Source organism: Diospyros lotus, chromosome 3, assembly GCF_014633365.1.
Source record: "Diospyros lotus cultivar Yz01 chromosome 3, ASM1463336v1, whole genome shotgun sequence".
NCBI classification, from domain to species: domain Eukaryota; kingdom Viridiplantae; phylum Streptophyta; class Magnoliopsida; order Ericales; family Ebenaceae; genus Diospyros; species Diospyros lotus.
This window is the reverse complement of record NC_068340.1, coordinates 23,933,223-23,959,364: the sequence shown is the minus strand read 5'-3', so window position 1 is coordinate 23,959,364 and position 26,142 is coordinate 23,933,223. Positions and strand designations below refer to the sequence as shown.

Genomic DNA, 26,142 nt, shown 5'->3' with positions numbered 1-26,142 from the left:
TGGCATGATCCTGGTGAATTGTATGACCTTGCCCATTGAAAGAAATAGAAATTTTTATTTGTGGAGTGTATTAGAATTTCAGTACTCTGCACCTTGTATGTTAGACCTCGATCAATTCAGCAGTTTTGGTATGTGCATTAGGCTTAATGAGGTGGTGATACCTTTAATTTCTATTTATATTATATGGTCACACTGTTACTTGGTTTAAGTTTTATTACCTTTTAGTAATCTTTCTAAATCCTGCAGGAATATGTCTTAAGCTGTTACTTGAGTGCAGTGACATCCCTATATTAGGTATCTGCCTGGGGCACCAGGTATCTTCCTAATATTATTTTTGTTTTTGGTCTCATTTGCTGCTGTGATGCATTCATTACTGTTCTGCCTGTTTTGATATTTTTTTTTCTGTTAAAGCTGTTTGATATTCTTGGTGTATGAATCAAGGTAATCCTTCCTACAACAAGAAAACGTTGAACCTCTCCATCTCTGGTGAAAACATTTGCTCAATTAAAATAGCATCAATTTTGTCCTAAAGGGCAATGAAGATAGAGCAGTGGGCTCTAGATGAGGTTCAGTTGATGGGTTAACAAAAGGGTTGCCTAGAGGACTAGCTCCTGATGTAAGCAACAAGGTTGACAACATTAAGTATAGAGCTAAAACTAAAGTTAGATGGTATATCAATACCATTGCATGGTCTCACTCACTTAAAATTTTAGGACTAGCAGTAGGAGCTTGCAACTTAGAAATGTATCCTGAAGAAAACTGTTTAATTGTTAACCATCATTCCTTCTAAAAGCTAATTAGCAATTCAACAGAAATACTAGAAGTCTGTTTGAAATTATAACACAATCTGCAATGTTAAATCCAGTGTGATATCAATATGAATTAGCTCAACGTTCATCTAATGCTTTACTTATTTCAAATTGTTTCTTGTCCAAGTCATGAATGTGTTGTGCAAATGCCTCTACTAACTGAAGACATTCTAGCATGGGGAGGTAATAAATTAGTCGTAGGAGTTTTCTAGTCTTATAACCATACGTCACTTCAAAAAGACGCATGCCAATAGGCCTATTGACAGAACTATTATAGGCAACTTGTGCTATGGGAAGGATCAAGTCCAGTTCCTATGATTGTCCTGAATTGAACTACTTGAGTTTCTAGACTAGACAGACAATCTTTGTTTGACCATTTGTCCGTGGTGGTATGTCATCATTATCATTGTCATTATCATAAATCTTAATCCTATTAGGAGGATTTGTTGCATGAATTTTTGTGCTCCAATCATCTCCATCCATAATATCTTCTATATGGCCAATATATCCTGTTTCATGTCTAAGCATTTCTACCAAATTCTCTTTGAACTTACTCCACCTGCTTTGCTACAAGCTTGTTCCATTCTATCTATTTCCAGTACAACTTTGTCTGTTAGCTTTTTTTTTTTTCCCTATAAAATATGATTTTGGTGCCAAGCAAATTTCACAGTTTGTTTTTTTTTTTTTAATTACTAATGAAACAAGCAGTCTATCAACATTATAGTCTTAGGAGGGCCATAACTTTACAATCTAATAAAAATATATCTTGTCTACCTTAGAAGCATTGGAAGCCTTAATGCCCTTTCAGTATTGCCATTAAACTTCTAATATTGTTAGAATGACTTCTATAAAATTATTTTAAAGAAAAAGTAATTTAATGTTTGGTTGATCATCTAAGAAAAATGCTTTTAGTATTGTTGTATGTATCTGGCTGATGATTGAGAAAGGCGCTTTTAACAGAAATGTGCGTTTTTAACAGAAATGTTTATGTAGTTAATATTATTTTAAATGTTGATTGGGGTAATTTGCCTAAAAATAATTTTGTTTTCTGTTTTAGCTTTTACTTAACAACAAAAGCCCCAAATATTTGTTTCTGCTTTATGGCACAAAAATAGCATTTACTGTCAGTAAAAACACTTTCATAATTTTTCCCAAACATTACACAAAAAAAAAAAAAAAAAAAAAAAAAAAAACCCATTGAAGCTTCTTGTTCCAAAAAAAGCACTTTTCTGCATTCTCACTTAGTTGTCAAAAGTGTGTTTGGGGGCAAGGCTCAGCTGAGATGAGGTGCCCTCCTTGAAGTGCGTGCCTAGGCCCTAAAGTGTGCGCCTCAGACTGAGGTGCAAGGTGCACTCCTTTTGTGCTTAAGTCATATTTTGCCGCCACCCCCTCCATACGGAATTTCAAGAGGTTTTATCATGATTTGTCATTGCAGAATTTGTTGTTTGGTCAATGACTCAAATGAAAGCATAATTGCAAAGATCAGTGAGAGAAGAGGAAGAAGATGGTAGCTGCAGTTTGCCAGATGGAGCACTTGCCTGCAGCCTTACAGGCGAGGGAGCTCACACACCAGCAAGTTTGCTGTGGGTGGACCTACCTCTGGCGATTATTCTTTCAATTTTTGTTGTCTTTAATGTTTTATTGATTTTTTTTTTGGTTTCCTTACTGTTTGCATCACTTTTTTCTTCCCTTTATATTCTGCCCGATATATTGATGGAACTTGCTGAAACTTGTTTTTTCGTCATCAAGTTTGTGTTTCATTTATTTAATTTCAATGCCCCACTTCATACCCCAAGGCCAAAGCCACCTTTCAGATTTTAGCAAGCTCCATCATAAGTAATTTTTTATTTATATTCTTTCTTTATTTTTGATTTAGTTTCCACTCCACACTTAGCTGATTTTTGTTGTTTTCACTGATTTTGTTTTTTTTTATTGAATTTCATTGAATTTTTTTGTTGTTTTTATGTAACAAGATTGGTTTTATGTTTTTCTGTCTTATTTTTTTTTTTTAAATTTATTTTCATGTTTTAGACTTCTAGTACTTTCTTGAAATACAATGAGTTGTCGTTAACTTATTATAATGGTTGAAATAATAGTAGTTGTTATTATAGTAATACAGTGTTGGTTGTTTGTTGTTTATGATTTTGTGAGTTTGCATGCACTTTATTGGTATATGTTGAAAAGAATGTTGTGGAAGTAATTTTAGACAAGTTTTGAATAATGTGGGCCTCACATCCAAAAAACCCGTGCCGTGCCTTTGCCTCGCACCTCAGGGTCCAAGCATCTTTGCGCCAAAGGGCCCTTGCACCTTTATGAACTATGTTCTAACTACATGTCCTAATTGGCCCTTATTGCATGGTGTGAAATAAGCCATTTTTGAAAAAAAAAAAGTAGATGATACATTAAAGTACATAATGGACAAATTGAACTTCTAACATGGTATGCTGTAACTTCTCTTTTGTGTATTATATACATCTGGTGTACTCAGGTTGTGGCCCATTTTGACATTCTTTTGCCCATTAAATCAATGAGATCACAATACTAGGTTTGGCCTATTATTTCTGCATAAGCTTCATGATCTTTGACTTTGTCTTGGGATTTTTATTTTTTTTATCTAAAATGGAAGCTATGATGCTAGGTTATCACACTTACATAAGCTTCAGAATCTGGCTCTGTTTTTTGATTTTTTCAATCTAAAATGTAACCTATGATGCTGGATTATCATAATCTTACTTGCCTTACAAAAGATTGTCATGTTTTATTTTAGCTATTTTATTGTGCTTTTTTACCTGAATATTTACCTGCTCAACAGGCTTTAGGATATGTATATGGCGCCCAAGTTACTCATGCATCTGAACCCGTCCATGGGCGATTAAGGTAAGCTGTACTATAGTAGTTAATATATTTAGATGATCATTTGGAATTTAAAATTTTGAATGACAGAATTATTTAGTAACAGAACTTAGCAAGTACCATAGCATCGAGGATAGAGATTACTTTTTTTAAATAAAGTTGTTCCAATTTTGCTCTTTCCTCTACATTTATTAACTTTTCCCCTGTTCCCTGCAGTGAAGTTGAGCACAACGGATGTAGATTGTTCCATAATGTTCCTACAGGCAGAAATTCAGGATTTAAGGTCAGTGTGGCTACATGTGAAAGACTTAATATATTAATACTGGTTACAATCATAGTTCCTTTGGTGAACTCTCCTGATTTTTAACAAGCTAGGGCTAAAATGTGAAAGAGTTGAATGACTCATCAACTACTTTGCCCACTTAAAAGAGGAGAGAAGGGCCCACCCGGAGAAGATTATGCGATTTAACTGACTATTATGGCTGCAGAAAAGATGCATGTACAGCTATAAAATTGGCCATAACCCTATTATTTGATGGCCTTTGATTAATAAAACATTAATATATAGCATCACACTAATATTAATAATTCAGCCCTTAACTTTAAAATGAAAACAATAAGTCAATCTTTTTTCTTGTTTTTGATTCCAAAATAATGAAAATGAAAAACAGAAAACTGAAAATGGAGATTTACCAAGTAGGCCCTTAACTTTTATCCATTTTTCATGATAGTTTTACTTCTTTTTGTGTAATGTTAGTTTTATTCTTTATATATTTTGAAGTGTATATTGTTGCTAAACTAGTTTTCCTTAAATCCATCCTCCAATCTGATTCAAAAACCCCGCCAGCGTTCCTGCGGAGGATTCTGTTTTACAACCATTTTCTTCAGTTCACTTTCATTTTTCAAGTTGCTCCATGGTTGGAGGTAATCAGATGGAATATTTGTAATTTGTTACAAGTTTTTAGACCTTAAACATGTTCCCTGTATTCATTTTGTGGTAAAATAAATGAGTGGGACTTGCTAATAGGTTAATAATAACCTTTCTGATATGTGTGTCTACTTCTTCCCCTTGAGAGCAGAATGCAGGCCAAGATACAGATACAGTCTCTTTATCTTCATTGTCAAAATTATTCTTTTGATCACTAAATAAATTTTGTAACAGTTCAAAGATTATCAGATCTGAAACATTTATATATTGCTGATAGGATACGGGTTATGAGTCTGTTAAGTTGACACGTGTGGCATTATATGCTGCAGTTACCACCAAGCACAGGACGAGGAGGGTCATCCTTTAACTCCTTTGGTTCTTCTAACTTGGTGCAGGTGGTTCGATACCATTCCCTTGTCATAGATGAGGAATCACTTCCGAAGGAGCTCATACCTATAGCGTGGACTTCTTCCACTGACACACTTCCATTCCTTGGAAGTCGAAAGTATGATGCTAATTGTGATGCCTATGGAAGTCCTCTAAATGAGCAAATTTGTGTTAATTCTCCCTCAAGGAAGTCAAAAAATGGAAGGCCTTGGTCTTTTGGTGATCTTAAAGCACGGAGTACGAAAGTCCTTATGGGCATTATGCACTCAGCCAAACCTCACTATGGTTTGCAAGTATGTTTTGGTTATGTATTTGTAGGTAGAACTGCTTTTGTACACTTTTTAACTATGATCTTCTGTTTTGCCCTCAGTTTCATCCTGAGAGTGTTGCAACTTGTCATGGGAGGCAAATATTCAAGAATTTTAGAGAAATTACTGAGGACTATTGGTTCCGGATGAGACCAAACCTCCAATAGTGATAGAAAAGTTCGTCATGCTGGTAAATTACTTCATTCAAATTCTATTTCTTGATTGATGTTACTATTATCAGTGAAATTATGATTTATTTTGTCTGAATAGAACTCATGAAGAAATGTTTCATTGCATTTTAAAACATTTCTATGCATCATTTTATGCCAGGAAAACCATCATGTTTTATCATTAAGCATGAAATGACTGCCTCTTTCTTGTTGTAGCAGCCCTCCTATGTTGAACCTGCCAATGGAGGCAATGATTCAAATATCTCTTGCACTTTATGCTGCCTTGTATAGCATTTCTGATTATTGCTTTATTTTTACTTTCATGGGTTGTCTTTAGTTTTGTATTTCTTCTATCAGATTTGGCACATTCACCCTTGCCCATTCTTTACTGTGAGCGGTAAATTCTGCATAGCATGCATGCAGGTAGGTCATGCAAGCCAGCTGTTCAGATACAGTCGCAAAATCGGGCAGTTGGTGAATAATTTGGATAAGGAGAATCACAGCAGCTTGCACAATCTAGCAACTTTATCACATGAGAGTAGTAATTCTAAATCTCTGAAGTTGAAATGGAGGAAATTTGAAAGGTTGGCAAGTCAAGTTGGTGGAGCGAGGAATATCTTTTGTGAACTGTTCGGTGATCGGAAGGCTAATAACACCTTTTGGTTGGATAGTTCCTCTATAGACAAGGTCTATTTCTCACACAAAGATGATATTTTCTATTCATTTCAGCTTTCTTATTGTTTCATGCATACTGTTTTAGATTGAGTTCATTTGTTTTATGAAATTATTTATACACTAAGGGTGCGCTTGATTGCAAGCATGGAACTTGCATAGAAAGAAAATAAGTTCTAGGCAATTGAATTGCCTAGAAATTATTTGCATGGAAATTGTCAATTGAATGTGTTTGATTGGCTTAATTTTCCACCTAGAAATTGTTGTACCTTTCTAACTTTTGGTGTTTGATTGCCATTATTTTCCATGGAAATAGTCATTTTTTTTCTAGCTTTTGGTGTTTGATTGCCATTTTGGTGCTTGATTGCCATTATTTTCCATAAAAATTGTCCATTTTTCATGGAAAGTGTGTGTTCAATTAATGGCAAAAAATATATCAAGGGGGGGGGGGGTGAATTGGGATATATATACTTCTTTTAACTCCGTATAATGAAAGAAGATTTGGTTTTGAAATACACGGATTATGTTTCGAAATCAAAGTTTCTGTTTGAGCAAGTTTCGAAATATAGTGTACAGATTTTGAAATATAAGTTTTTGTTTTTAGCTATTTCGAAATTTTCAGCTTGTATTTTGAAATACCAGTTTTAGCAAAAAGGTGATCTTCTTGAGAATGAGTAAACGATAATGTTTATAATCAATATACTCGTTTGCTTTGATTAAAAAGAGTCCCCTCTTTTCTTTTCTTTTTTTTACTTTTGACAGAATTTCTTTTAAGAGTTTGAGCAATGAACAATAACAAAACAAAAATAATTTTGAGTACACGTGTATTTTAGAGTGGTTCAATCCCAATCACTTTCAACAAAGAAAACAAGGGTTTTACCAAGGTTCACCCCAAAACCTTTATATACAATGAGTTTTTAAGACTAAACTCCAACCTCACAACAAATGGTAAAATAAGAGAAATTAATTTTATAGCCCAACCAATTTTGATATCAATAAATGCCTTACCAATGGCTGTACAAACCTCTTATAACAACTTGAGAGAAGGAGAGCTAGGAGTAATAGTTCTTCTTGATTCCACTTACTTCTCCTTTACACATTCAATGCACAATAATAGAGGATTTTTTGCTTTGATACCTCAATAAATGATTTTTGGTTATGTTTTTCTTTTTTTTTTTCATCTTTAAACACCTGCTATTAATATGAAGACATAGAATTTTGGCTGTTTCTAACCGTTAGAGACAAGATTTCACGAAATTTGAGACCATGTTTCGAAACACAACTAATTGGGTTTCAAAACATCCCAATTTGCACTGAGGTTTCAAAACATATACTCCATGTTTGAAATATCCAACTTTATAGCTGGCCCTGCAGATTGGGATAGCATTTAATGCAAGACAAAAACATTTACCTACCAAGTTTTGCAATGATTGCACTTTTTAAATTTGAATTTGCTTTCACAAAAATGGAATTTAGAGTTTTGAACTACTTTTAGATACAAGAAAAAACATTTCCACAAAATATATTTCAATTTTTCTTGTACTTGCTGTAAAAAACAACAAAGGTTTTGAAACATAACATGCATGTTTCGAAATATAATATTCAAGATTCAAAACATAACATATATACTTAGAAAACATTCGAAATACAGACAACAAGTTTCGAAACATAATGCACAAACTTTAGATTTTTCAAACTTTTGAATTTTCAAACCAAAACCATATGTGCATGTTTCGAAACCAAGGACTCTTATTTCGAAACATGATTTCAACACATTGAATTTTTGGATCTAATTTTGGTTTTTCATCAAACATATTTTCTCATTAATCAAAAAATGTCACAACAGAAAAGTGTACCGTTTTCTCTTGAAATTTATCTTTTTTTATTTATTAAATTTTATATTAATGCAATATGCATTAATAAATTATACACAATTATTTTATCATTACATCTTGATAAATTATACATAATTATTTGTCAAAATTTTATATTAATACAATATATATATATATATTGATGTCCCTAATTTCACTCCAAATCAAAACCTTTGTCGTTGGTACCAAGCTCTGCCGCCGGCCATGCTTCTCCTCCTTGCAATTGCCGGCCGCGCTCCTCTTTTGACTGTCAGCCTCATTGCTCTCCTCTTCGCGATCGTCGACCACTCTCCTCTTCCTGGCGACCGCTGGCCTCGCTACCCCCGACCATGCTCCTCCTCCTTGCGACTGCTGGCCTCGTTGCTCCTCCTCGCTACCGCCAGCCTCGTTGCTCCTCTTTTTGATCGTAGGCCTCGCTTCTTCTCCTCTGCTAGATCGAGTCTTCGACGCATATAGCAGAGAGGGGATGGAGATGTGGGCTGCTTTCCAATTCTTTAGAAAATTTGATCTATCCCCTCATGAGAAAACCTTTTACAACAAAAGTGGAAAAATGGCATCACGTGACCAAAAGTGGGAAAACAATTTGCCTGGAAAATTTAGCCAATCAAACTCTTCAAAATCTGGAATTTGGGTGGAAAATGGCCATTTTCCATGGAAAATGTGGTCAATCAAACTCACCCTAAGTTATGATACATGTAGCTTTTACTATCAGAATTTGATATCTATATGTGTGTGTGCGCGCGTGTGCATATATCTAATGCATATTTGTAGTTATTAAACCAATATTCTCCAAGTGGAGGAGACATTGCAGAGAATTTGCATTTATCTTGTATTTCTACATTTTAACAGAAAATACTCTTCAATTGGAGGAGATATTGCGAAAAATTTGCACTTGGCATAAAGTGGTTGATCCATGAGAGTGTAAAATGCATGTTGAAACGTTTGGGAAGAAATATGTTTCTACACGTGCATGTATATGTCCTAAAGGAAGTCAAATATAAATAAAAGAACAAAGAGATCCATTTTTTCTCTGTTGACTTGAAAAAGAAAATGAGGATTGGTAAGGCCCAGGAATGTGGTGTTGGTTGTTTAGAAAAGAGACTAATGAATAATACGTTTTGGTAATTATCAATTATGTATATTGATGTTTTTAATGGAGCCATGGCTAGTATAAGGCCTTTTTTTTTGGGTGGGTGGGTGTGGGTTGCTGGTGGTCCTGATGACGGTAAGCTGACCCCAGATATCAACATCAGTCTTTTATTGTTACACTGGTTGTTGTGAACTTCTCACTCATTGTTAATGCACCAAAGTCCTTGTTCTCACCATAAATTTCCACTCCTTTTAAACCACTTACTACAATTATTATGATTACAAGAAGGCTTGTTAGATTACCTTTAGTATTCAGAATAGAGGTCTTTTAACCTTCAATCCCACCTCCCCCAATCATGTCCTTGTTTTCTCAATTTGGTTCATTAATAATGGGATGAATTTGGTGTATAGTTAAGATAATAATGGGATGAATTTGGTGCATAGTTAAGAAACTAAGGGGTTGTTTAGTTGTGGAAAACTAATTTTCAATCTAGAAAATTGGAGCACTTGTTCTAAAAAAAGAGTGCAAGGGTTTCGTTTTCTATAAGAGTAACTTGTGTGACGGTTTTTGTACTTGTGCGAGGGTTTGCTTTTCTTGTGTTGCTAAGAGTAACTTGTTGGAGAGCAGTGTTTTTCAAATCTCCATTTTCTGTTCAGAAAATTGTTGTATTTGATCAAGTTTTCTAATGCCCAGAAAACTGGGGCTGTTTCCAAAACTAAACAACCCCTGAAGGTCTTTAATGATTTCCAAATTTAAAAAGATGGTCAGAAGCCCATCTTTCTGATAGCCAATTTCTGAAATTCACAGTGCTTGTTTTCATATTATAATTGTTTTAGCTGCTATTCCTCTCTCTCCCTCTCCCCCCCCCCCCCCCCCCCCCCCCCCCCCCTTCTCCCCTCTCTTTGTGTGCGAGTACATGTGTGCCTTTTTTCTTTCTTTGGGTTGTAACAAGTATGGATTGGCTTGATGGGGACAGGATATTATTACACTGTTACGTGCGATGCTGTATTCTCATACTTTTGTGGTACTCAAATGTGTTCTCCAGATGTGCCATCTTATATAAGTTTTGGAAAGCAATGTCTTCTTTTGCAGCAAAGGATTGTGAAAAGAGATTAATTTAGCTATGAGGCAAAAATAACTTATGGCCAGTCATAAAATTTATTTGTTTATTGATTGTATTGTGAGGACTGGATAGTGTTGTCAATTGGTAAAGAGGGAACGATATTAAAGAAATCTAGATATGGGTAATTTAACTTTTCATAGTATTTTATAATTCATTAATGATACAAGCATGACTTTGACAATGCAATTCTTTCTACAAATTGATGCTGGAGAAAATTCAAGAAGATTGAAGTAATTGATGGTGAGAAAGAGGAATGGATTGGATTGGCAGGGCTAATTGGGAAGATATTTAGCATGGTTAATGCCAATAAGTTGTGGTGATTAGGTATGAGGCTTTATGTTTTTTTCTTTATTTTTATAGTTTTTCTTTTAGCTTTTCTGTCTGTTTCACTTTTAGAAGTGGCAAGGAGTCACAGAATGAACTTGGGACTGCTTGGATTTGGAAACTGCAGATGATCAAAAAAGTCATATTACATATTTATTTGTACTCAATGGTATTTCTTTTTTTTTGTGATATTGTTTTTTGGATCCATGGCAAATGGGAGAGGATTAGTTGTCTCCAAGAACTTGATATAGGTTTACAGAAGTGCATCAAGTGTTCTTAATGAATTGATACAAAACCAGGCTTACTTTTGTGAAGGTTATTTGATATAATTTCATCTATATTTTTCATATAAAACTGTTGGATGCATAATTTCATTGGTGCTTTATAGATTTAGTTATGTATTTTCAAGCTTCATGCTTCAATATCTGGATACGTATATGTTATATCTATAGATCATACATTTTATTGAAGTCCTTTTCAGGAGGATTCTTTTTCTTTTTGCTTGCTTTCTGGTACTCTGGATGACTAGAGGAAATGTTACCCTCAAAAGGCAATTTGGAGGTTGGGAATGCCTTCCCGGGGTGGCCTTTGTTTGGATGGCTTCTTATGGTTTTAACTTGGGATAATTGTGGTGGAGCAGTAGATTGTACTGGCTTGGTTGCATATGTATGTGTGTGCAGTTTGATGCCTTCTTCTGTTCATTTTTGGTATTTAGTATGTGATTTTGTTTTTCATTCTGGAGGGTAGTGTGTACTGCTAGTCCTAGGAAGAGTTGGAGCACAGGCCTTGTGCCTTTGGCTTTTCAATCCTTATTGTGTGATGTGTTGGTATGACAGGAGCGACAGTCTTTTGTACTAGTTAGCAATTTAGTATCATATTTTTGTTTAAAGAAACCACTCTCTTTTCTGTAAGCACCCCCGCCCGGATATCCCAACTGCCCGGTCTATCCGAACGAGAGCGCCTATCTAAGAGAAGAGAAACAAACACAAGACGAAAATACCCTGGCATGCATACATACGAAAAATACAACAGCGGAAGCAAAACAATATACATGCACGCCTACAAATACCCTGCTGGAACAACAGTCAAGGAGTATATAAAAATATACCGACACCTGTGCCAACGATAAAAGATACAAGGAACAACCGGGCACAGTCAAAAATGAGAGTCAGAACTCTTAACAAGACATCAGAGAAAACGGGGGCAGCTAACTGTACACCCTACCGACACGGCTGGCTGCTAGGCGGCGCGGTCCTTGCCCTCGACTTAGCTTTACCCTTGCCTGGAATGATGGAAAGCAAGGTGAGTCGCAAGACTCAGCAAGTTTATATGAAAAGGAAGGCTGTAAATGAAACAGAAGAGGAGATCATCCCAAATATAAACCCACATGTACACACAAGTCATGTGACGCAACAACGCAACAGTGCCGCATAATAAAACATATACCGGTCCTTGGGGCCCACATAAAACACCTGGCACCCAAGTCCCATACCAACCTGCTGCTGCCCTGAAAGGCAACATAAATCACCACAAACCTGTGCGCACTGTCCGGGGTCGGTACTCCCGTCACCTGTATCCCTGCCGGTACTCCCGACAGCCGAGCCAAAGGCTCCCTCGGAACGGTACTCCCGTCCGAGAACTAATAACTACCAGTAACCATGCAATGCATATAAAATGCAAGGCATAATGAGCATCAACGTGATACAAGGCGCCCATACATCCAGGCATCAGGCCATGCTCCGCCCACGTAGTAAATCACACGCGATGCATATGCCCGTGCTGGATGCAACCTGACCAATCTAAAATGTCCGTGATCAAGCATAACCAAATCATGATGATCCCATCATGCAGCCTGAACCCATGTGCATATCAAACATGCAACAAAAATAAAATAATCAGGCATGCTATAATCACATAACGGTAGAGTAGGTCAGCAGTGCCTGACACCGGTCAGCGGTCAGTGACCAGGAGAGACCATCTAACGGCCTAAAATAGACCGTATAACAGTCACACCGTCACCGTACAGCTAACCCTTGCCCCCACTGCCTAACCACTCTAGCCAATAAATAACCAAAAATCTAATAATAATACCCGACAGCTAAGAACCTAGCCCCGGGTGAGTACGACATCATTCCCATAGGCTTGGGGGTGATACAAACCCCCATAGGCAATCAACGAATAATACCCTCGAAATCAGGTTAATAAATTAAATTATTAATCACACCGTTTAAATTCCATAATTTATTAACAGCCAAATCCAATGAAGGGAGGTCAAATAAATTGACATTGAAAGAATCGACAATGAGGGTATAAAGAACCTGCCTTTCCAGAGATAACCTTAGGCTTAATTTGACCAAACACGGTCAAAGTTATACAAACTGCAATATTCCAATTATAGACAAAATTAATAAAATTGGACTCTAAATAAAATTTCAACCGCAGAAAATATTAATTACTAGCTTAGGCACATACCTGGATAATTAAATCCGGGATTAAACGGAATTTAATTCGATTTTTCAGCCCTAAAATCACCCAAATTCACGTCGCACGCTCGCTGCTCTTTTCTGCAATTTTTTTACTGCTCGATTGCTCAAAATCACGCCCGAAATCGGGCTTAAAAGCGGCCAAAATTAAGTAAAGCAGGGGGCACCACGTGGCAACGCTGGGGAGGCCGCTGGGGAGGCCACCGCCTCTATCAAAACGACGTCGTTTTGACGTCTAGGGGCTGAATTAAATCAGCCAAAATTCTCCCCTCGCGCGCGCCTGCCCGGTTTCGATCCCTCGCCCGCTGCTTGGCCGCCTCGTGCGCGACCGCTTGCGCCCGCATGCTTCTTCAACCTATATATGAATTAAGTTATACTTAAAGTGATTTTTCGGCCTTTCCGCAACTCACGCCAGCACCCCTAACTTTCCATTAATTACACTCTCGCCCCCTATATTAATTACAGAAATGCCCGAAACTTCTAAAAATCCCACAACTTGATTTATTTTAATTTTTTTCTCTTTCCAGAAATTCCCAAATAACAAAATTAATTATCTTAATTTCTTATTTCCTTAAAATCACCTAATTTAATTTTATTTAACCACCACAAATTATTTTGATATTTCTCTTAAATCCAATTACCCCCAAAATTAAATTAATAGCTATTTACGGGCGTTACATTTTCTCTATTTTTGTGGTTGAGGGATGTCATTCTGTTTAGTTTTGATTCTTTTGTGGTTTCTGGTTGATCTGTATGTTCCTGTAGATAAATTGGCTTTTTATTTGAAATTTCCTTTTCCTTGTACAGGGTTTACCCTGTTATGGCTTTATGATTTACGACAACGATCATAAAAAAGAAAATGTTAGGATGTTATGCCTTGATCCCACTAAGTGGCTTTGGGACCATGTGATATTGTTACCAATAAAAAAGAAAATGTTAGGAATGTATGCTACTGCATGAAGTGTAATCCTTTACAGAGTTCTAATCTGAACTCAAGCTGACAAATTGTCAAATTGAATTAAGGTGGATGTTCTTTTACCTAGTAGTATATCTGTAACTGGATATGATCCAAGTTTCATGCTATTTCAGTAAAGCTCATCATAGTTTTTATATTTTGTGATTTTGGAAGTGTAACTCTATTATTTTGTCCAGAAAAGAGCACGGTTTTCATTTATGGGAGGTAAAGGTGGTTCTCTCTGGAGGCAAATCACATTCAGACTGTCAGATCAAAGGTTTGGATAAAAGACAAAATGGATTCTGTAGACTCTTAATTTGGAGAACTTGCTGCTGTCATTTCTTCTCACTTTTTGCTAAGAAATGGAACTTCTAGAATATGATATGTGCAGCTTGTCTATTTCAGCAAGGCCACATGTGGAGGTGGTGGGGGCTATCTGTTTACTGAAGATGCTCAGGGAAATACCTGTAGCTCGTATTTAGAAGATGGTTTCTTGGATTTTCTAGATAAGGTATTCAGAAAACATTATTCTGATTGCTATATGCCACTCTGCTTTTCTCATTCATGAACATTGGCACATCTCAGTCTTGACAAGAACTTAAGATCACTAGACCTATTTACTGCGGTTTAACATGATCTTCTCAGGGAAAAAAATGTTATAAGAAGTGGTGCTTGTAGGTACATGTCTTGGAGATAGCCGAATCCTTGACTTGCAATGATGTTTCTAATGAAATAGATGATTTGTTTTAAGACAATATGAATATCCGAAGTTAGTCCTGTAGACAGACATAATTTAGAAGAACTGTGTGCATTCTTTACTTCTGACTTCTAAAGGTTGATTTTTTATGCACGGACCCTGTAGACAAACATAATTTAGAAGAACCTAGTATTCTTCACTTCTGACTTCTGAAGGTTGATTTTTTATGCACAGACCATCTTAATTTCTCTCTTCTGTATGTGCTTAATTGTCATACGAGAATTATTATGCTTGTCGTGCAACTGATTTATGCAATTCTAGGTGTCTTGTTGCATTCTAAGATCTCCTTTGTTCCGTTACTCCTACGACATGACACAATTACTCTATACTTCATGATGGGAGAATCGTGTTTTGTCTAGGATGCAATGCCATCATTGCTTTAACTGGATTATAATCGTGTTATCCCTTGCACAGTAAAACTTGTACCTTTCCATCTGTCTCAAGCTGGTTTAGTGATAAAGAAAAAATGGGGAGGTAGAGTGTTAACCAACTTCAGATTATTCTCTATTGCACACATGTTTAACATGTGTTTGTGGCCTAGGATTTCTGTTAAATGAACTTGAACGCAACATTTATTAGTGTCATAACAGTTGTTCATTAGGAAGAACTTTGCCTTAGTTTTGGTATGCTCAGAAAGATCTATTTTCATAACTATCTCTTGTCTTAACCAGGAGCTCCAGTCTTTTTCTTATGAACAGAAGGATTTTCAAGGGCTGCCATTTGATTTCCATGGTGGATATGTTGGTTACATAGGGTATGCTTTATTTTTTGTTAAAGAGAACAATTTTCAATTTACTCTTTCCAACTGGCCATTCCTTATGACACATTATATTAATGGATGCAATTCTTTATTTTTCTTTTAATTGTCTCATATTCTTTACCTCCCTTATTCTTCAAGGACCTAATCTTTGCAAGCACACTAGATGATCATTATTGACCTTAAGACAACTGATTTTCAATTGAGAGTTATTGTGATTTTATTTTTTAAAACCAAAATGGGTAGTAGAGAGAGGAGACCATAATAGTCTCTACTCACCCTGAAATTAGATGGAAGGATGTGAATCTCCAATGGGTTTAAGCTGTAGCTTGACTGCAGCCCTATTAGGAGTAGGTGAATCCAATAGCCCCGAAGTGATAGAAAATAGGAAATATCAACAATCCATAAAATTTGTGTGGAAGAAAATAAAGTTGGACTTTCCAACCATACATTTAAACATGGACAAGATGCATAGATATCAAATACCATAAATTATAAGGACCCTTTGGATGAGCTTTCATTTTCATTATTTTGACTACAAAATTAGAATATGGCATTTGGTTGCTTTTTTTTTTTTTCCAAAAAATTTTGAAAACAAGTAAAAATGTTTTTGCAATTTTCATTTCTTTCCCCTCCATTCCTCATTGCTGGCCACCAAATTATTGCTGGAGGGGTTAGCAACAAGCCTATGCCGGCATTGCCTCTTGCTGCAACTCTGATGGAAGTTGCAAATATCCAAATTGTTTGGGAGTTGCTGTGCATGTTGGTGACTCACAAGAGGCCTCCAAAGCTCCAATTGCTGGTGTTAGGGGTAGGGAGAAAAAAATACCAAAAAACAAAAAATATCAAATACAAACTGAAAGCAAAAACTAAGTTATCAAACATGCCAAGTTAGGGGTAGGGAGAAAAAAATACCAAAAAAAAAAAAATATATCAAATACAAACTGAAAGCAAAAACTAAGTTATCAAACATGCCAAGTTTGCATTTTTTTCAAATGAAAATGAAAATTGAACAAAAAAGCTGAAATTGAAACTGAAAATTGTAAACACTAAACTGAAAGCTCTGTCTAATGGTTCCTTAGAATTTGGTAACCCATTTTAGTAAAAAGGGCAAAAAGGAAAAGATGGTTTATTTCGGGTTTACTTGGAAATGCTTTGTTTGTTTGTCTTTTATGTACTTAATAGATGTGTGGATGTGCTTTATGTGTATCCCATTTTTCAAAAAGACAAAAAGGAAAAGCTGGTTTATTTCGGGTTTACTTGTAAATGCTTTGTTTGTCTTTATGTACTTAATAGATGTGTGGAAGTGCTTTATGTGCCATATATGCCCTTGGAACAATTTGTTTGTTGCTATTAAAATATTTTGAGGTTTTCTTTTTCTTCTTTTTGGTTCATGTCCTGAACTAATATTTAACAAAAGCACTGCAATTTTTAACTTTCTTCCATGGTGAATAAAAAAATGCTATCACAAAAGGAAAAGGAATATAAAACCTCAAGAGTTCTTTAGCAAAGGAGCATATTGAAACATTAACTGTTAGAGAGGGGTAATCTTATCTTCTATATTATTACTGTTAGAAATTCATAAATTTTTCCTATAATTGTTTCTTTCCTAAAATATCTCTATTTCCTTATTTCTAGAGTTTCCTTTTTAGGATAAGAATATGTTTTCTTATTGGTATTGTTTCCTTTATTTTTTCTTCCTTAATTGAGTTAACCAAACCCAAGTGGAAAAATATTACTTTTCTGTATTATATTTTATTACTGTACACTGTACACTGTACACTATATTTATTACAAGTGTGGATCCCAATTTAGGCAACCAATCCCAAATAATTAGGGATTAGTCAACTCAATCAAGGAAGAATAAATAAAGGAAACAATACCAATAAGGAAACATAATCTTATCCTAAAAAGTAAACACTAGAAATAAGGAAATAGAGATATTTTAGGAAAGAAACAATTATATGAAAGATTTATGGATTTCTAACACTCCCCCTTAAGTTGGTGAGTGGATATCATCCATTCCCAACTTGCTAATGATCTTCTAAATTCTTCACACGAGTAGTCCCTTGGTTAAGACACCGGTCATTAGTTGGAGTGTAAGGAGTACTAATCAGTCCACAATCAAGCTTTTCCTTTATGAAGTATCAATCTACTTCAATATGTTTGGTTTGTTCATGTTGAACTAGATTGTGAGCAATATTGATGGCTGACTTGTTGCCACAATAAAGTCTAGTAGTCCTTTCTTGCTTAACTTTGAGATCTTCAACAATGATCTTAAGCCATAGAAGTTTGCATACTCCATTTGCCATTGCTCTAAATTCAGCTTTTGCATTAGATCTAGCAACCACATTTTGTTTTTTACTTCTCCAAGTTACTAAGTTCCCTTTTAGAAAGGTGTAATAACTTGATGTGGACCTTCTATCTATGAGAGACCTAGCATAATTAGCATTGGTATAGGCTTTAATAATGAACTTGGTACCTTTCTTAAATAGGATACCTTTCCTTGGAGATGCCTTAAGATAATGGAGGATTTTGAAGATTGGTTGCATATGCTCTTCCCTAGGGGTCATGCATGAATTGACTTACTATTCCAATTACATAAGCTATGTCCAACCTTGTATGGGATAGATATATAAGTCTACTCATTAGTCTCTGATGTCTTCCTTTATTAGTCATACTACTCTCCTTTCCAGTTATTTTGTAGTTTGGATTGATAGGAGTACTTTATGTCCTGTTATTGAGACTTCTAGTTTCTTTCAGGAGATCCAAAATGTACTTTCTTTGAGATGTAAAGATGCCTTTCTTAGGATAGGCCACCTCAATACCAAGAAAGTATTTGAGCTTGTTGGGGATCTTGATCTCAAATTCTCGGGCTAGACACTTCTTGAGAGACTCTTGTTCAACTCTATCATTTCCAGTCATAATTATATCATCAATGTACACCAAAGGGGCACTAACCATACCTTGGCCCATTCCAAGCATTACTTTTGTGAATCTTCCAAATCAGGCTCTTGGGGATTGTTTGAGACCATACAAAGCCTTTTTTAGTCTACACATTTGATTAGCTCCAAAATTCTTGTCAAGACCTGGTGGAGGCTTCATAAAAACTTCCTTTCTAGCTCCCTGTGTAAGAATGCATTCCTCACATCGAATTGCTTAAAACACCAATTAAAATTAGTTGCAGGGGAGAGCAACACCCATACTGTATTCATTTTTGTTACCAATGCAAATGTCTCTTGGTAATCAACTCCATAAGTCCTAAGTGTAATCTTTAGCAACCAGTCTTGCCTTATACCTTTTAAGGATTCCATCTTCCTTATACTTGAGGGTGTAGACCCATTTGCATCCTACCAATTTCTTCCCCTTGGGTAAAGTCACAACTTCCCACGTATTATTCTTCTTTAGTGCATTCATCTCCTCTTTCATAGCTTGTACCCAATCCTTATTCTCTAAAGCCTCACTTATTGAGGCAGGAATGGCAACTGAATCAAGAGTAGTGATAAAGGCTTTGTGTTAAGGTGCTAGTCTGCGAAGTGAAGCAAATTGGGAGATGGGATTATATTGCATGTTAACTTTTCTCAATGAAATAGGTAAATCTAAATTACAAAATTCAGGTTCATCAACAAATGAAGTAGGTTGAGTGATTTCATTACTTAATACTAGTTTAGTTGCTTGGATTTGTGTTGGCTTTGGATTGGATTGTGGTCGCCTTGAGTAAACTTGCTGTTCAGTTGGCTCCAAAGTTGTCTTTGGAGCTGGTTCAACTGGTTGGTGCTGTTCTTGAGCCACGGTGTCCTCCAATGAATCAAGTGAAGATGAAGAAGATGGAATATGAGTAGAGGGAGGAAGTGGTAGTGTGAAGCCTAATCTTCTATCTCCCGATGAATTTTCCCCTTGAAGATAAGGATAAGAGGAATGGAAATAAGGCTCTTTTTCATTGTATGTGACGTCCATGGTCATGAGAACTTGATGGGTCAATGGGTGATAACATTTATAGTTTTTTTGAGTGTTGGAGTTCTTAATGAAGATACATCTTGGAGCTCTAGGGTCAAGTTTGCTTTGATTTTGATTGTGTATATGAACAAAGGCAATGCATCCAAAGACTCTAGGAGGTTTTTTGTGACTAGGTGAGAAATCAGGATAGAATTCATATAATACCTGTATGGGGCTCTTGTTACTCAAGACTTTAGAGGAAACCCAATTGATTAGGTAGGTAGCAGTCAAAAGAGCTTCTTCCCAAAAATGTTCAGCGACTTTAGTGTGGAATAGAAGGGTATGAGTGATGTTTAGAATTTTGTGTATTTTTCCTTTCAGCTATCCCATTTTGTTGGCGTGTATCAACATAAGAGGATTCATGGACAATTCCTTCTTTTTTGGGAAAATTTGCAAGATTTTGATTAAAACATTCTCTTCCATTATCAGATCTAATCCTCTTGATTGATATCCCAAACTAAGTAGTTATCATTTTATGGGAATTCTGAAAGATTGAACTGATCTCTGATTTTGAAAATTATTGATTGCAACATTTTGGAAAAGTAATGGAAACATGTTCTTGAGTAAATTGAGAGTAGTATGTCCTTGCCTAAAATGTTGAAGCCAAATTTCAAACGAGTTTGAAAGATTGGATGAGTTGAAGGAAACACCATGAGCTTTAGAGAGTACTAATTGAGCATCACAAGAACCAAACTTGCTTGAATCCTCAAGGTGGTAGAGCCTGTTCCAATCCCTAGCAAATCCAATTATCCTCCCTATTCTCAGGTCCTGAAAAATACAACGGTTAGCAGAACAAGTCACTTTGCAATTTAAATTTTTGGTGAGTTGGTGGATGGAGAAAAGGTTAGTAAAGAGCTTGGGAACATGGAGAACATCTTTTAGGGTGGGTTGACGACTTAAAACTCATGTGTCCTTGTCTGGCTACAGTAACAAAAGATCCATCAGCAATAATGATTCTTCTATTACCAGGGTAAGGTTTGTAGGTGTCAAAATAGGGTGGGCCATGTCTCATATGATTAATTGCCCTTGAATTAAGAACCCATGAGTCAAGATAATAAGAAACATTAGAGTTTGTAGAGATTAGGCACTCACTTGATTGAGCTAATGAAACACACATTAGAAGATTTAGAGAGAAGGGGCCAAGAAGGGCCCAGATTTTATCAAGCTCTTCCCCTTGCAAAGGTATTGCGCTAACGGACTTTGGCTTCTCTTAAGGAGTTCATTCTCCATTTGTTAGATTGGCTTGAGGTTGTTGTTGGCTCCTAGTCCAATTGAGAACTTGGGCCCTTTCGTGGAGTTTGTAGCAGTTCTTTCTCATGTGTCATGGCTTCTTCCAATAAGTACACCATAACCCATCTGGGCTTGATGTTTTTGCTGAATTTGGTTTTTGGTTTTGTCCAAGGCCACTGCTGTCCCTATCCCCTTTTTATACCATGGTTGACCATCAATTATGGTTGTTCAGGAAGAATAGAGAAGAAAGGTTCTGGGCAGTGGGTTGCAAATGAGCCGAGTCACTCACAAGTAGCTCGGTGTTCAACTTGATAAAAATTCGTTTGACTTCGTTTGTTAAGGTAAACGAATCGAGCTTGAGTCTAACTTTGAAGCTCGATTTACAAACGAGTCGAGTTTGAGCTTAGTAAAGCTTGAGAACATGTTTGATTAGAAGCTTATGAATATTAATAGGCTTGATTAGAGATTTATAAACATGCTCAATTAGAAGTTTGTGAATAACTCGTGAACAAGCTCGTTTATAAATACATTAGTACATTTATTTATAATTTTATGAATATATTATTTAACATATAATTGTCGAACTTTAAATTATTATAATAATATAATTAATTTAAATATTTAAAAATTATTATATATATTAATTTAATCATTTAACATAATATAATATATGTATATATGATAAAACAAGATAGTAAATTAGGTTTAAGTAAAATAACAGGTTTTGACGAGACCGAGGTCGCCAGTAGGTGCTCAATCTCGGTTCACATTAATCAAGTTCGAGTTGAGCTTTAAGGCTCGAGCTGAGTTGGAGTTGGAGATCACGCCTAGAAATTGGCTCACGAGCCAAGCCTGAGTTTAGTAAATCTTGACTCGGCTTAATTCAATTGCAACCTTATTGGCAGGCCAGGAAAAAAGAGAAAAAGTCGCCAATAAGGTTGATTATCAGCAGTGAAGGCTGATTGAGAAAGAACCCAAGGATGGTGGCACTGATACCACATGAAAAATAATATTTTTCTGTATTGTATTGTATTAATGTTACATTGCACACTAGGTACTTATTACAAGTGTGGATCCCGATTTAGGCAACCAATCCCAAATAATTAGGGATTAGTCTACTCAATCACAGAAGAAAAAATAATGGAAACAATACCAATGATGAAACATAATCTTATCCTTAAAAGGAAACTCTAGAAATAAGGAAATAGAGATATTTTAGGAAAGAAACAATTATAGGAAAGATTTCTCAATTTCTAACAATTACTTTTGATTAACTTAGTTTAAAATTTTTGGACTCTAGGTGTTCCTTTATAATTCAAGTTTATTATTTATGCTTTCTTTTATATATCCACTAAGACAATATAATTTGCACATTGTTAACATACACTAAGGGCACTTCTTTTTGGATGGGTTCTCTAAGCTCATCTCATAAGAGCAAAGAGGCAAGAACTTAATGCAGATATTTGATGAAGTCCTATAATTGGAAATGCCTCACTATCTCCTCCACAAGTCCTATATATGTTTTTTCTTGATAGTACAACCTTCTTAATAAATATTTGTGAAATTGACCACCAGTTCATTTAAAAGCTTAAAATGTTAAAGCAATAGGCAATTTTATTTTTTATGTTATTATTTTTTTCTCAACAATCACATGCTATCTCTTTTGCATTCTCCAAAAGTAAGATAAGGTGGGAAGCTTCTGAGAATCTAAATTGGTTTTGGATGTTTTTTTGCTAGCATCAGGTGATGCTGTCCAACTGCTTCTTAATATTTTCCCCCAAATGAGTTTGGTCTTTTAATCTGGGTGGAATTCCCAGTTGGGGTTTGAAAAGCTAAAAGTGACATCTATCATGTAATAACATGCCAAATGTGGGCTTGATTGTCATTGACGGATATATTTAGTTTGGAAATGATATGTTAATTATTTAATTACCAGATGATTAGTGTATGAACAGAGGCCTTGGCGTTTTCTGGATTCTGTCAATTAAACAGCATCCTCTACACTTTTGGACAAAAAAATGGAATAAACCTAACATGGCTAAATTTGAAACAGATTAGAACTAGTTGAGTCTAGATGAAGAGTAATGGGTGAATGCTGGCAATCGACTGTAAAGGCATTTCTTTTTGTAGAGTTTAACCAATGTAGTCACAGTTTTATGGGGACCTGTGAAAGTTGTGGCTTAGTCATTGATCCTTTCTTAGATAAAAGTGTCATGAATTTGCTTAAACATAATGGAAAGATGAACAATCAGTATTTACTCTTACAAAGTCTCTCTCCCCCCCCTCCCCCCTCCCTGTTCTCGATTTATCTGGATCCTAAAATTTGGAATAGGCTAACATTGAAGTATTTGTGATGCAGGTATGACCTCAAAGTTGAGTGTGGGATGGCTTCTAACCGTCATAAATCAAGGACACCAGATGCTTGTTTCTTCTTTTCAGACAATTTTATAGTGATAGATCACTTTAATGATGATGTTTATATTATGTCTGTTCATGATAAAGGGACACCTCAGACAGCATGGTTAGATCTTGTAGAGCAGAAGCTTTTTAGCTTGAAGGCTTCAGTTACAAGGAAGTCAGTGTCTCAGAATCCACAGCTGGTTGCAAATTCCTTGTTGGAAGAGAGCTTCCTTGGTGAGAAATCTAGAGAGCATTATATCAAAGATGTTGAGAGATGTCAGAAGTTCATTAAGGATGGGGAAAGCTACGAGTTGTGTCTTACAACTCAGATGAGAAAGAGAATAGGAGAAATATACTCCTTGGGACTTTACCTTAAGCTCAGAGAAAGGAATCCAGCACCATATGCTGCTTGGCTTAATTTTTCATCAGAAGACCTGTGCATCTGCTGTTCTTCCCCCGAGAGATTTTTACAATTGGATAGAAATGGTCTTCTGGAAGCCAAACCCATCAAGGGTACTATAGCTCGAGGTTCAACACCTGAGGAAGATGAACTGCTCAAATTACAACTACAGTGCAGGTAATAGGAATGATTTATTCTTGCAATGATCCTAGAAATTGTTGAATATGGTTTCATTTCTCTGGAAAATGTTTTCAACCTTTAGCAATATAAATCGGACTTTGCTGAAGTTTCTATTGCCAGAGATGTGACTGGAATGGGAAAAGAACCCTTTAATATGGTTTCATCTCTCTATGTAAATCTTTTAACATCGACAATGGCATTGATATGGCCTTTGTCTCTTGAGTCAGTCATCATTTTAGTCTATATTCTATAGCTGTGCAACTGGTTAGCTTGCTCTTATCTCTACGCAGTGAAAAGGATCAGGCTGAAAATTTAATGATTGTTGACCTTCTGAGGAATGACCTTGGTCGCGTCTGTGAGCCCGGCTCCGTTCACGTCCCCCATCTTATGGAGGTGGAATCATATGCAACAGTGCACACCATGGTGAGTACAATCCGAGGAAAAAAGAGACTGAATGAGAGTGCTGTTGATTGTGTTAGAGCAGCATTCCCAGGCGGTTCGATGACAGGGGCGCCAAAGTTGAGATCAATGGAACTCCTTGATTCTCTTGAAAGTTGTTCAAGAGGCATATACTCTGGCTGCATTGGATTCTTCTCATGTAACCAAACATTTGATCTTAACATTGTGATCAGAACGGTTGTTATCCATGAAGGTGAAGCTTCCATAGGAGCAGGAGGTGCCGTTGTAGCTCTTTCAGATCCCGAAGAGGAGTACAATGAAATGATCCTGAAAACGCAAGCCCCAGTTAATACTGTCACGGAGTATCTGCGCGAATTGCCCGCAGAACAGTAGGTGTTATTTGATCATTCTTTCCTTTTATTAAGATTCTTTGTTCAATCTTCATGGTCTGCTGAGATGCTGAAACTCGAAACAGTGGAAGTCCATAATGGCCAGCAGAGAACTGCCGCTTATATTGTAACTTAACCTTGGAATTTCTTATAGGCCCGATGATTTATTTGTACTTCTGAAATGATCTTGTATCCTAGTAGTAAAACCTGTTCGGATTGAGTGCTTTGACTTTGCATTTTGTGCAATATATTAACTGGAGGGAATATATATGAAGCTCTCTTAGATTGGAAACAGAGAGTACACCAATTATTGTGAAGATTAGAAATGACCTTGTATCCTTCGTACTGTATTAAGAATTTTTATGGATTGGTATTACTTTTTTCATCTTTTCCTTTGTAAGGATTAATGGTTTTAGCTTGGGTTTTCTTTTTTTTTTTTTTTTCTTTGGAGTATAAGAGAGCAAGAACGAAACTACTAACAATTCTTTCTACAAGGGTTGGGCTGTAATTTGGATGACTTATTTTATTCTTGGGAGATTTGGTATTTGGACGAGTTAATAGTTGTAAACTTGATTCGAGAGCATCAGTAATGTAGTTATTATGACTTTTTATTTTTTTTAATTGGTTTTTATTTTTTAATCTAAACAAAATTTTTAAAAATCATAAAAGCTGAATAGTTGAGAACCAATAAAAATTAGTCCAAACCTGAGATATATGGATGGTTTTTATTTATTGAGGACTAGACATTTGAAGTTGAAGGGTGAGGGGTCACGTGCATGATTTTGTATAAACAAATGGATAGTTGACCAAACAATTGTCGTATTTGCTTTTTTCACAATGTAACAAATATCTATTTTGTCTGAACTGATAGGAGAATTCAAGATAACCATACGTATATTTTTAAAGACACAAGTTGAAGTTGTCTTGTTCTGACTTAATCTTTGTTTGAAGCATGTGGACCTCACTCAAGAGTTGACAATACTAAAATAACAATTTTAATAATAATAATAATAATAATACCATGACGTCTAGAATTTATGTTTATTACTGATTAATTATTTTAAAATATGTCTATATCCTGATTCAATCAATGATTTTTCCCCTTTATTTTTGAGATTGATACTTCATAATATTTTAGTACAATCAATTAATTTGATGTATATTTATTTGTCCCAACTTATTTAAGAATAAATAGTCAATGCCTTTTAGAAAGTCACGCAATGCATTTCCCTTGTGAAAATAAAATCTTAAATGTTGATAAAATCAAATTTATGCTTAGGTGTTGTGCAAAATGTAACGATTTTGTGGATATTTTGAATTTTTTTTAAAAGTTTACCTAATAGTAAGAGGCTATAATGCTCTCTCTATAATCAGAATTTCGTTTCGCGTGAATTAATATAGTTTTTTATATTCTAATAAAAATAAAAAATGATAAGACCATGATAGGTTGTTCTGCATGTCTAACCATGGGGGAATTCAATTATGGTTCTTAATTGTCTATTACTTTTAATTAATTTTTTTATTAAAGCCTCCTTAATAACAACATAGCCCTCGTTTTATTAAATTTGTAGGCTGTGTGAATTGAGATACCATGTCAATAAAAAAGGCAATATCTTTTTATAAGGAATATCTTCCAGTTTCAACTCACATCACACCAA

General features: G+C 35.6%; 1 protein-coding gene across 1 annotated transcript; it reads left to right on the top strand.

Moving 5' to 3' along the window:
- Nucleotides 1-254: 254 nt before the first annotated feature.
- Nucleotides 255-24,869, top strand: LOC127797230 (aminodeoxychorismate synthase, chloroplastic; the record flags this gene model as incomplete). The annotated part of the gene is given in 12 exon segments (XM_052329923.1): nt 255-314; nt 3,622-3,686; nt 3,879-3,945; nt 4,986-5,270; nt 5,348-5,437; nt 5,439-5,475; nt 5,868-6,142; nt 14,174-14,253; nt 14,382-14,487; nt 15,405-15,487; nt 23,076-23,693; nt 23,987-24,869. Coding segments are annotated over 12 exon segments (2,268 nt in total), but the record flags the coding sequence as incomplete, so codon positions are not given.
- Nucleotides 24,870-26,142: the final 1,273 nt, after the last annotated feature.